Source organism: Phocoena phocoena, chromosome 2 (assembly GCF_963924675.1).
Source record: "Phocoena phocoena chromosome 2, mPhoPho1.1, whole genome shotgun sequence".
Taxonomy (NCBI): Eukaryota; Metazoa; Chordata; class Mammalia; order Artiodactyla; family Phocoenidae; genus Phocoena; species Phocoena phocoena.
In genome coordinates this window covers 166,602,435-166,615,806 of record NC_089220.1, presented here as the reverse complement: position 1 = coordinate 166,615,806, position 13,372 = coordinate 166,602,435, and the positions used below count along the sequence as shown (strand labels likewise).

General features: G+C 45.6%; 1 protein-coding gene across 2 annotated transcripts in view; it reads left to right on the top strand.

The window, feature by feature from the left end:
- ARHGAP21 (Rho GTPase activating protein 21) overlaps nt 1-6,532 on the top strand; it is an 81,919-nt gene extending 75,387 nt beyond the window's left edge. For both annotated transcript variants that reach the window (XM_065871381.1, XM_065871380.1), the window contains 2 exons: nt 1,187-1,218; nt 4,871-6,532. In XM_065871381.1, coding sequence (XP_065727453.1) covers nt 1,187-1,218; nt 4,871-6,532 — 1,694 coding nt within the window. The remainder of the gene's footprint in view (nt 1-1,186; nt 1,219-4,870) is intronic.
- The last annotated feature ends 6,840 nt before the right edge of the window (nt 6,533-13,372 follow it).

The window sequence follows — 13,372 nt, the reverse complement described above, 5'->3', positions numbered from 1 at the left end:
ACTGGTGTTGCACAGGCGAGATGGGAGGAGTCTATCACACGGTCATGTCGCTAGTGGATTCCGTGGTGTCCCTGATGGACAGCTGGAACTGTAGGAAGAAGGAGGACTGCTGTCCACACTGTAGCTGCCTTGTCTGCAGAAACCCCCGATTCCTGTAAATGCAAACCGAGTTGATCTGTGGTGTACATTTTCTCTTACGATTATTGTAAACAGATCACTACTACTTTCTTAAAGGTTTTTCTGCTGTTTCTTGTTATTTCTGAAGCAGACCGTGAGGAGAAATAGCATGGTATGGTCTACCAGTTCTTAAAGTCATAAAGCATTGAGCCATGTGTTGAAAGGGGCGTGGCATGGGGCTCAGCTCATTAATTCTGAAAATCCATTTCCCTGAAGTTGAAAGAGAAAATTTCCAAATTGGTGTTGTCCTGAAGAGTGCTAGCCCCTTCCTACCCTCTTTATACTTGTATAATCTGAGTTTTTTGCCAGACAGTAAAATGATGCTCTCCATTTTTCCATTTCCATAATAGCATTTGTTAATAAATAATTGGAAAACTGGTAGCAATTTAACTAGTCGAAAGGATCCCTGACCGCACAGATGTGAAACCGGGGTCCAAAGCACAGAGATCAGCATGACTGAACGTAACGTCAAAGTGACCTAGAAGCAGGGTTATCCTGATGCATCCTTACGCACACAGTATATGCTTCTAAAATTTAACATGGACAGTCTGACAAAAATCAACATAAATACACTGAGTCTGAGCATCTCAATTTGTAGCGAGGGCCGCCAACAATCCTAAACGTTCTACATTGTGTATCAGTTTCAGATACAGGATGTGGTACATAGTGCAGTTCTTCAAAAGGTCTTCAAGCTGCTTTATTGCTAGATTTAATGCTTAGCACATTTAATAAACACTAGTGTTTCTGTTTTGTTTAGTACAGGGCTCCTTTGCCATCCCTATCATTGAGCTGATTCTGCCTACAATTCACAGCATCCTTTCATGGCGGTGGCTTTCTGTGGTGCAGCTTGCATCTTTGTGAGCTCTGACTATCCACTGTGTTCTATTGTTTTTGAGTTTTGCTTTCACATTTTGTTCTGTGCCTGTCTTTTCCATAAGTTTTGCATTGTTTGTTGAAAGCAGTAAAGAATCTGACCAATACTGACCGTGTTTTCTTTAACTTCTCACAGATTCAGCTACTAGTGACTCAACAAAATCTAAGGTAAATTTTTTTGTACAGTTTGGAATATTTTAGAGGGGAATTGCTTCGTGGCTGATTGGTATGACTGGTATGCAGATGCACCCCTGTCTGTGTCTGATGACAGACCAGCAGAGTCTTATAAAGGGAAAAATGAATGCTTAAAATAGAATATGATAGAGGAATACTGGATGGTGGGGTGGGGTGTTGGATTTATCTCCGTGTAGTTTAGCATAATTCAAAGAAGTAGGCCTTTACCCCCTCATTCTTAATGTGAAAATTTTCTAACATATGCAGAAGCAGAGAGAATAATATAATGAGCCCTTATTATCCACACTTAACAATTAACACATGGCCAAGTTTGTCTCATCTGCGCCCGCCCACTTTCCTCCTCTTCATGACTTTTGTTTTTTTTTGGTTTTTTTTTTGGCCTCGCAGCAGGTGGGATCTTAGTTCCCCTACCAGGGATGGGACCCGTGTCCCCTGCAGTAGAAGCTCAGAGTCTTAACTACTGGACCACCAGGGAAGTCCCTCGGGACTATTTGGAAGCAAATCCCAAACATTTTATTTCATTCTGTAAACATTTCAGTAGTAATATAGACTTTATTATTATTATACATTTTTTATGAAAATATATATTCTTGCCTTCTTTTCAACAAGATCACTCATTTTGGTTTTTTTTGTTTGTTTGTTTTGTTTTTAATAAATTTATTTATTTATTTATGGCTGCACTGGGTCTTCGTTGCTGCTTGCAGGCTTTCTCTAGTTGCTGCGAGTGGGGGCTACTCTTCGTTGCGGTGCATGGGCTTCTCGTTGCGGTGGCTTCTCATTGCAGAGCACGGCCTCTAGGCACACGGGCCTCAGTAGTTGTGGCTCGCGGGCTCTAGAGCGCAGGCTCAGTAGTTGTGGCGCACGGGCTTAGTTGCACTGCGGCATGTGGGATCTTCCTGGACCAGGGCTCGAACCCGTGTTCCCCTGCATTGGCAGGCGGATTCTTAACCACCGCACTACCGGGGAAGTCCCTGATTTTGTTTTTATAATCAATTTTTGTTTACATAATTTGTGTTCTGTTGGGACCACCACCAAAGTACACTTTTTAGTAGTTTTTAAGACATTCAGTTCGAAAGTCCTTCATTAATTCAGTTTGTGCCAGCTTTGCTCCTCTGAGACTGTAGCAAGTAGAATTGTCAATAAATTTGTTCAGATGTTCTATTTGGAAATGAGACATACATATCATTACATATCATTTCTAAACATAATGGGATCACATATGACTAAATTAGAATTGAATTTCTTGCAGAAAGTATCATAAAATATTGAATGATCTATCATTTGCTATCACTTATATTGTGATTTTTACCATCTTTTTACCCCAACTTTTCATTTTGAAAAATTGTAAGCCTACAAAAAAGTTATTGGAATAATAGCACCCAAACCTTTTGCCCTAGATTTATCAGTTGGTAAATCTTGATATATATGTAAATTTTTTTTTCTGAGTCCTTTGAGAGTTAACTTATAGACATGATAACACTTCGCCCCTAAACGCTTCAGTGTGCATCTCCGAAGAGCAAGGGGATTCTTCTATGTAATGACAGCATAATTATTGTATTCTGGTAGTTCACATGAGTACAATACATTATTATTTCTAATGTACAGTTTTTACACAAATTTCGCCAGTTGTCCCAATAATGTGTGTTGTTTTTTCTTTTCCTGTATATAGGATGCAATCGAGGATCGCCCCTTGCGTTATGTTGTCATGTCTCCTTAGACTTCTTTACTTTGGAACAGTTTCCCACCTCTTTTGGCCAGAATATAAGATTTTAGATTTAGATTTTTCGGCTTTAGATTTCATACCTGTTTGAAATTCCCTCCTTTCCTCTTACTAGATGCATATTTCTTAACCTGTGGTTACAGCAGTCTCTTCATCTTAATTAAATTATGGTGGTGTTTGTATTATACCTATAATATGATGGATGTCCAAATGATACAATCCTTTGTAACAATTATTTTCAGTTGTAAAATAATATAGTCATTTGCTCCAACACATAGTGATCACAGAAACATCGAATTTTAAAGGGAACCACTGGGAATCTTAAAGATAGTATAATCTAATTTCTTCTCACTTAAATCAACAATGAAGTTGAGGTGTTTAAAAGTGAATCACTTGCTCAGTGTCATACACAGCAAGCTAGGGAAGGAACACCAGGTCTTCTAATTCAGAGCTCAGTCACAGCCATCATCCCCTACGGTCTTCAACAGAATGTGTTAAATGTGAATAACCCTTAGAAAGGTCCTGTATAATTATAAAATCCTTTATAACTTATAAAAACAAAGTTCCATCAATCTGCGATTTCATTTTGGTGAGTCCTTTCTGATACAAAAGCCTGAATTTTTACTGTAATTTTCAAGACTTCAGTATAGTAGTTCCAACTTGTCTAAGATTTTTATGACAACAGAGAAACTATCACTCAGTTTCTGTTACTCTGCATACTTCCTGCCTGCCTGCTTGACTTAAATGGCGCGTGTTACACCAGCTAGTGTTTATTGACACCGCCCCCTCCCCGACCGGAATTTACTTAGCCTGTAGGTACATTATGAACACTTAAACAGTCATCATCAAGAACCTATTAGGCGTAGCTGACAAAGCCAATTGGTCGCACTGCCACTTTCTCAATACAGGGCACTGCAGTGTTTCTATGGTAAGGATTTCAGGTCTTTAATTGACCTGATGTTTTTTGAACTTCATGATTTGGTTGTTACTTGAGATCAGTGAAGACAGTGCCAACTTGATTTACCTAAGGCCAGTTTCTGCAGATCGAGCCTGCCTGAACTAATGAGAACCCAGGAGCTCCCTTATCTTAATCAGCTTATCTGATACAGTATCTGTATCATGTGATAGCTGTAATTGGAAGATTGAAGTCAGTCATAAAATTTTAACCAATGTCAGAATATTATATTCTACTCAGTCAGAATATTGACTCTTTATGAGACCCGTGTTCCAGAGGGAGGAACCTGAGGACCCTCTGAGGGTAGCAGAAGCAGGGACGGTCTGTAGATGGAGGGAAGTCAAGAAGAATAGGAGTGCGAGAGGGCCCCAAGCACAGAAGGTGTCCCTGAAAGACAGGTGTATGTCAGCTGTGACATGGCAGATAAATACCACCAGGCAAGAAATGGGACAGGTTAAATAAAAATAAGAAGTTGTCTTAGGTACAAGTTAAAAGGGGCTGTAAAAACTACACCCTGTTATTACTTAGCTTTAGTGGTTAAGAAATACTTGGGGGAGGGGGAGGGAAGGAGTGGGGGTTTGGGATGAGCAGATGCAAACGATTCAATGTTATATAGAGGATGGCTAAACAACAAGGTCCTGCTGTACAGCACAGGGAACTATATTCAATCTCTTGTGCTAAACCATCATGGAAAAGAATGTGAAAAAAAGGAATGTCTATATGTGTATAACCGAGTCACTTTGCTGTACAGCACAGATGGGCACAGCATTGTAAATCAACTATATTTCAGTTAAAAAATAAAATAAAAAATAATCACCAAAGCAATGGAAATCACACACACACACAAAAAAAAAACACAAAAGAAATATTGGTGCGGGGCGGGGGGACCTTTTCAGAAAGTGAACTCAATAACGTTCTTATGTTCAAAGTCTCGTGTCTCTGCTCCCCAGGGTTCTTGGGGATCCGGAAAAGATCAGTATAGCAGGGACCTGCTTGTGTCGTCCATCTTCGCGGCCGCCAGTCGCAAGAGGAAGAAACCAAAAGAAAAAGCACAGCCCAGCAGCTCGGAAGACGAACTGGACAATGTGTTTTTTAAGAAAGAAAACGCAGAGCAGGGTCACAACGATATTAAAGAAGAGTCCAAAAAAGAGAGCGAGACACCGGGCAGGAAACAAAGGACCGTGGCTTGCAAAGAAAATCACGCGAAGAAGGATGGCAGCGTGGCCAGAGCTGATCAGCGAGCCCTGCGGGGGGAGAGCGCGGAGCCCCCGGCCCCCCAGGGCGCCAAGCAGAGCAGGTCGCCCACCCCGAGCTGTCGCCTGGCCATCCTGAAAGAGGGCCCCAGAGCCCTCGCGGCCCAGAAGGCCTCCCACCCGGACGAGACGGGGCCCGATTCCGGCGCTCTGGCGAGGTTTTCCACCAAGAAATCCACCAGCCCCGAACCCAGAGTCGGCGAGTTTCTGGTCAGTGTCGGCACCATCACCGTCGACTGCTCGGCGACATCGCCCGCCCCCTCCGTGACCGGCCTCGACTCCAGCCGGCTGAGCCCCGAAGTACAGTCGGTGGCTGAGAGCAGGGGGGACGACGCCGACGACGAGAGGAGCGAGCTGGTCAGCGAGGGGCGGCCGGTGGAGACGGACAGCGAGAGCGACTTCCCCGTCTTCCCCGCTGCGCTGGCCTCCGAGAGGCTCCTCCGTGGAAAACTGCACGAGGCCACGAAGATGAGCCGGCGGGACTCCGAAGGCAGTGAAGTCAGCTGTACGGAGGGGAGTTTAACACCGAGTTTAGAGAGTCGGAGACAGCTCTTCAGTTCCCATAAGCTGATTGAGTGTGACACTCTGTCCAGGAAAAAATCCGCCAGATTCAAGTCAGACGGCGCGACTCTAGGAGATGCCAAGAACGAGAAAGAAGCCCCTTCCATCACGAAAGTGTTCGAGGTGATGAAAAAAGGAAAATCAACGGGGAGTTTACTGACACCACCAGCCAGAAGCGAATCCGAGAAACAGGAACCCACCTGGAAAACGAAAATAGCTGATCGGTTAAAACTGAGGCCCAAAGCACCGGCAGATGACATGTTTGGAGTAGGAAATCAAAAAACCAACGACGATCCTGCCAAAAGGAAAAACATCAAACGCAGACACACGCTGGGAGGGCACAGGGATGCTACTGAAATCAGTGTTTTGAATTTCTGGAAAGCGCAGGAGCAGAGTGGGGACAGAGAATCCGAGCTTTCAGCCGTCACACGGTTGAAGCCCAAATGCTCAGCCCAGGACCTGTCCATCTCAGACTGGCTGGCCAGGGAGCGGCTACGCACCAGTACGGCTGACCTGAGCAGAGGGGACGCGGGGGACCCCCAGCCCCAGAGCCTGAGCCCGTTAGAGATACCCACCACGGAGCCGGCCCTGTCTTCTCAGTCCGATGCAGACAGTTCTCCCAGCACCTTGGCTTCAACTAGTAGGCCCCCTCTTTCCATACCACCCCAGCCACCTGACCAAATCAATGGAGAAAGCTTCCAGAACACGAGCCAAAACGCCAGCTCTGCAGCGACGGCCCAACCTCATCAACTGTCCGAAACCCCAGGCAACAAAGCACAGTCCCATCCCTGTCTTTAAACTGGGGGCACGTCCACTCCAGCGAATAAAAGCTACTGTTCCACGTTCCATAACTCTGTAAATATTTTCTTATACCAGAGTTGTTATTATGCAGCCTTCATTTGGGCTGGTTTCATCACTTTGCACCGTGAACTAGCTTTACAGTGCATTTTACTACAGCCAGAAGAACATATATATGTATTTAAAAATATATTGGATAGTTGTATACAAACGAGCAAGGTTATTTGTTGCGACTCACCACATAGTGCATACACCCGACATTACTGAAGAAAATAGCTGGCATTAGTATGCAGCAAATGTGTTCTTTTGGTTTCATCACTAACAAAAGTGCCTCATCATAAAAATACATTTGGTTTTTAGGGTGCCATATTGTTAAAATTAGATAACTTACACTGAGTAAACAGATGCGTTTTATTGGTAACAAATTTCATCACATTTACCAGTTTTAACACAGGTAGATACAGAACTTCCATTCTCTAGTCATTCCAGGTGGATCTCTGAGTTTTCTATTCAAACTTTTAATACAGTTTTTGAGTTTTGTGTGACTTGAATTTTTAATCTTTCTGTAAAATACGTAACTTAAATGAACATATTATATGTGTATCTTTTCTTCAGATACCAGATTTGATATAAATGTTGTAACATAGGTGTGTAGATAGTGACCTGGATGGAACTGGCTTCTTTATGGAGAAGAATATAATTCTGCATGAGGACTTAATGGATCCAAACCTGTGTCATGCCTGTGTGCGTACCCAATTAAACACTGGAAATAAAAACTGTTTTGGTGAACTTCGCATGGCTTGAAACTTATTCTAATATATATATTTAAATGCCATCCATTTATAACTGCCTTAATTGGTTCTGACATTTATTTATTTATGTACTTATTTAATTTTTTGCTGCGGTGTGGCACGCAGGATCTTGGTTCCCTGACCAGGGATTGAACCTGTGCCCCCTGCGGTGGAAGCGCGGAGTCCTCACCACTGGACGGCCAGGGAAGTCCCTGGTTCTGACTTTTAAAAATTTACCTACCCTAGGGCTTCCCTGGTGGCGCAGTGGTTGAGAGTCCGCCTGCCGACGCAGGAGACGCGGGTTCGTGCCCCGGTCCGGGAAGATCCCACGTGCCGCGGAGCGGCTGGGCCCGTGAGCCGTGGCCGCTGAGCCTGCGCGTCCGGAGCCTGTGCTCCGCAACGGGAGAGGCCACGACAGTGAGAGGCCCGCGTACCGCAAAAAAAAAAAAAAATTTACCTACTCTATACACTACCCCTCTCTTTTTGGCCGTGTTTGGCAGGGATCTCTTGTAAATGTTTCCATTGGCCTAACTTCACTCGTATACACAGATAATATTTAACTTTTTTAGCTGAAGTCATACATGCTGTTTACCTTTTTCTGGAGATTATGAGTGAAGGGAACATGCATTTGGAAGTCAAACCAACTCTATACTTCCTAGATACATAAACTTGGACAAATTATTTAACGTCTCTTAATTTATTCCCTTTGTATCAACGATGACGATAATAGTATCTGCTATAAGGGTTATTAGATTTAAATGAGATACTCTTCCAAATATAGTGCCTGCCACACATTACTTGCAAAATGTATATCAAAGATACTCTTAGAAATAATGGGTACTTAAAGATTGTTAAATTAAAAAAAATCTGTCCAGTTTTAAATAAATTTCACGTCTCATTTCTAAACGTTCTGTTTAGTTGTTTCAAAACAGCGTAGTCAATTTTGAGATCCCTTTTGTGTGCATCACATTTTAAGCCTTCTTTTATGTCTATAAAATATTAAACCCATTGATGTTAGCATGAATTCTAGAACCAGACTGCCTGACTTCAAATCTAGGCTCTGCCATTTACAAACTGGATGAGTTTGATTGCTACGTAACTTCTCTGTGCCTTTCCTCACGCGTGGAATGAAGAAAAGGCACAGAGAAGTCTCATAGTTACTGTTATATGTGTTTGCTGTTATTGTTACATTTTAGATCTGATGCTTGCCATAGCTTCAGTTTTATCAGGTCTGTTTCTTTCATCTTTAACCTCTAATTCTTTAATCTGGTATTTCTACTGACCCTCACCTATGGTGATTCTGTTTTCTCATATATTTATAGTGTTGACTCATACAAGTCAGAATAAGAGATTTATAATTTTATCATTATCATCTTTGTGCCAAAAAAGTATACCTCGGTCGCAGTGTACATAGTTCAATGTACCCAAATGATAATTTTCCCTTTTTCTATTTTTGAGAATACCGGAAGGTTGCTTTTTGAAGAGAAAGTGAGAGGAAGAATCAAGCATCTTCATGCCACCTCCTCTGTGGCTTTGAAAGTCAACGTAAAATTCCTAGTAGCTCATAGAGTCACACAAGAACCTCTGGAGAGTTTTCTTAGAGGAGCCCTTAAGATTCAGAGAATAATGTCTCTAGCTTCCTAATGAATGAGACACAAAAGCAGAAATATGACTTTGTTCTTTTTTAAGTGACCACTGTATTATATTTCTAGATAGATACCATTTTAAAACTACAAAATGGACAGTTTATTCTATTTTAATTAATTTATTATTTTTGGCTGCATCGGGTCTTCGTTGCTGTGCACAGGCTTTCTCTAGTTGTGGCGAGCGGGGGCTTCTCATTGCAGTGGCTTCTCTTGTGGAGCACGGGCTCTAGGGCGCGCGGGCTCAGTAGTTGTGGCTCATGGACTCTAGAGCACAGGCTCAGTAGTTGTGGCTTAGTTGCTCTGTGGCATGTGGGATCTTCCCAGACCAGGGCTGGAATCCATGTCTCCTGCATTGGCAGGCGGATTCTTAACCACTGCGCCACCAGGGAAGCCCTGATACCATTTTAAATATTAGGAAACAGTAATCTTCCCATTCCTCCAGCCCCTTGGAATAGACATCATGCAAACGAAGCTCTTAAATCATAAAATTATAGCTTAAGCATTCAAACTTCCTTCCTTGGGTTCCTCATCCTGCTAAGAAGGGTCCGCGGACTCAAGGACCTCGGGCCCACCTCCCCCCGTGTCTCTCCACACGCGCTTTTCACAAGCGCGCCCTCCAGCTGTGGCTCCTGATCGCTTCGTCCAGCCTGCCCCTTACCTAATTATTTTCATCTCATGCTGTCTTAGTGGATGGAGTGCTTGCCTGTGGCCATAATAAGAAAAGTGTTCACAGTGAACAAAAAGAGATGTCACGTAAGAATCCAGATTCTCTTAAAACTGGAAGATCCGGCAGCTCTGTTTCCTCTAGACCCACATTCCCACAGAAACTGGGTAGCTGCCACTCCTTACAGCTTTCTGGCTCCCCCAGGGCCCCCACCCCTGCCTCCACCAGCCTGGGGCCACCGCACAGAGCACCGCAGTCTCTGCTTTAAGCCCTAAATTACCACCCTGATGCCTAGAGTGGATAAGTCGTCCTTGATGAAAGAAAGTACAACTGTGGCCTCTCGCCAGCCCCAATCCCAGTGTCTAAAATCAGGAGTCAGAAAGAACAGAAAAGGACAGCCGAGAAGGGAATTCCTCGACAGGGATGTTTCCTCAGCGCCTCCACCACTGCATGTGTGATGACAGCGGCTCACACGAGGTGCAGCGACTGCCAGGCACCCGGTGTTCTAAGTGTTTTCTAGGCAACAACACTGACTGCACAGATGGACCGTGCAACAGATGTGGTGCAGAGTCCTGCTTCTTCACCAGTGTAAAGATCACACTTCTCAGCCTCTCTCCCAGCCAGGTGTGGCCATGTGCCCACCAGCTAAAAGGAGTGGTTTATGCAACTTCCAGCAAGTGTCCTTAAAGGGAGGGGCATGTGGTTCTCCCTGCTTTCCTCTTTTCACCAATGGATCCTGGAGCATCTGCAGCCCTTTTGAACCATGAGGTAACCGGGAACAGGAGAGAGCCTCGAGGGGGAGCCTACACATCTGACCCCGTGGACTGCCTGCCACACCAGCTGTGGACCCCACCGCTAGGTGGCCTGGGCATGACAGAGGGATAGATTTCTCTCTGGTTTAGGCCATTATTATTTGGGGTTTTCTGTCATGCGTAGCTGAACCTAGTCCTAGATGTTCCAGAAGTATAATATCCTATGATATCCCTCTCTTCCAGATGAGGAAACAGAGGCAGAGAGTTTCAGCCACTGGACCAAGATTTTGCAGCTAAGAATGCCAAATGGTTTTCCACCCAGGTCAGATGTACCACGTGTGGTCCCATACCTAGCAGTGGCATTAGGATTCATTAAATTGACTCCAGTGGTTCCAGTTTTTGTTTTAGTAAGGCAGAATTTTAGAACTTAGAGATTTCTCTCTCTTTATAATATGCTAAGAACACAAAAGTAAAAACATAGGGTTAGTATTATGTATCTGAATAAAACCTACTAGTCACTTGAGGATTTTAGACTGATCAGAGGTTTTTCTAAAATGAGAGAATTTACTTCGGGAGGTGTATCCGGAAGAAATAGGGGACATCAGAACACGACTTTCGATGGTTTAAGCACTTTTAATTTCTCTTACATATATAACTTAAACTTGCTTTTAGTTACTAACTCTGGGCCATTTCCATAAGCAATCTCAGTTTCCCGTAGGAAAGCCAAGTTCTGAGAAACAAAACTCCCGCAAGAAAAAAGCTTTGATTTGTTTAAATATTTTTATTTTCTGGGAACAAAAATCATTTCTTAGATAAAATATATATTTTCAATTTTTCAAACCGAGCCATACCACCAACCTCAATTCCCATTTGAAATCCAAACAATAGCTTGGTACATGCAATTTCTTTTCTCAAAAACGAAACAGAACATACCAGCTCTGTACGGACTGGAACTGAGCCCTGGGCGTGCGTTCCGTTGCCACATTCTAGGGCAGCTCCTCTTATTCTCTCATGGACAGCAAACCCTCTGGCTCTGCAGACGTCACCTGCAATCTTCCTTGACTCAACCTCTCTTGTCTCTTTGGTGCCTCTCAACTTTTGGAAGCTGCCTACTGACATCAGTGCCACTCTTCCTGACTTCAGAGACACAATCACCCCCATCACATCACCCCAGAGTTCCTGTCCCCTCAGTCACCTCCCTCCTCCCCCTTATCCCTGGAATAGGCCATCTCCCCTCAGGTGCCATTTTCCAGCCCTGGTTCCCACTGGGAAAGATGTGAGGAAAGGTCTTGGGAGAGGTAAGCGGATGGGGTCACTTACTCAAAGCAACACCCTGTCTTTTCTCATTCCAAGGCAGGAAGACAGTGTGGCAGAAAGCCACTTCCATGCCCTGGTCCAGCGACTGGCGCCCTCGTGAGGGGAGGGCAGCCTGAGCTCCAGGGGGGCCTGGAGCTGACCTGTGTCACCTGTGGGCATGGCTGTCAGCCAGGCTGCAGGCCACACGGGTCTTCACTTGAAGGGACTGTGCTCTTCTTCCCAGAACTGGCAGCTTTCACACTGCAGGGGCAACCAGAAGTGGGTGGCGTCCTCTTTGGAAGCAGCTAGGGCAGGACAGTTGTGCCCTGACCGAGAAGCGGGTGGTTAGAGCCCAGGGTGGTAGGTGGACCGTGTGGCTGCCCCCATCATACTGGTTCCTTGAAAAAGCTGGGGAAGTGTCACGATATTTGCCGGGAGGTCAGTCCTTCCTTAGGCTTTGGTGTGACTGAACCTGACACAGTAATTGAGCTAATTTTTCAAAACTTTGGTCTCCAGTTAAAAAAAAAAAAGTCAGTTCTTCTCAGTACCGCCATCTTCCCAGAAGCATCTGGTATTGCTATGGCAACAGAATGCAGGCCGCGCGTGCTTGGCCGCATAAGCAATGGCTAATGCTGATGGAATTCAGATTTCCCTCTTGTGAATGTCATCCGTGGGCGAGCAGTATGCTTTAGTTTTGCGGAAGGCAGAGGTGGATGGAAGGGGCAAGAGAAGTGAGACTCTGGGCCCAGTGGAAACACACAGACCCACACCTCCAGTTAGGACAAGATGGAGTCACTTCTTCGTGATCTGTCCCCTTAGCTTCTGCGCGGGCACCATGCACGCTCACGGGCCCTTCCCACCTCTGAGCCTCTGCTTCCCTCTCATCTCTCTCCACATCTCTTCCAAAATGCTCTTCCAGGTGCAAATCGCGTCCCTTTTCTGCTTAAAATCCACTCATTCTTCCCTTTCGCCCACTAGGAAAAGCACTGCCTTTGTGGCTTTGCGTGCAAGGCCTTTCTGATTTTGGCTGCAACCTACATCGCCTCTGTTCCTTCCCTCAGGCACCAGCCCAGCTGAACAGCGGGTGTCCGGGCCCGGCTTCCCCGGGTGGGTCCTGCCTCTCCAGCTCCATGGAGCTGCCCCCAGGTCCTCAGCCCTTTCCTCCTCGCTGAGCTTCCAGCTGATCCTCTTCTCCAGCAAATTCCCGGCCGGTGGGCTTTCCACGCCCCACAGTTAACGACTCAGCGCGCCCAGCTGCGCCCACTCGGGCTGGGCTGCGGAGAGCGGGCTCTGCAGCCTGGGACGACCCCCGGCTCCTCCCTCCCAAGCCCTGCGTGTGACGCCGACGTAGCTTAAAACCAGCACGGAAGGGCCAAAGTTAGAAAAGGCTAAATGGTGGTGGCGAAGAAGAGGGAGCGGGGAGTGTGAAGGCCAGAGGAAGGAGGCCTGGTGCCTCGGGGAAGCGGAGGCCCTCTTCCTTCTTCCCCACTGGGGGCCACAATGGCACGGTCAGCTGCCCGTGAAGGGGCTGCCCCGAAAAGGAGTGGTTTGGGGCTGGAAAGTAGGATACAGCCCACTCCCTTCCTGGCATCTTCCCACAGCCGAGAACCGGATCCGTCCAAGCGAGACGCCATGCTCCCTGGGCCCTCCGCTGTGAAGAGACTGGAAGGCCGTCCCAGGTGAGTGTTGAC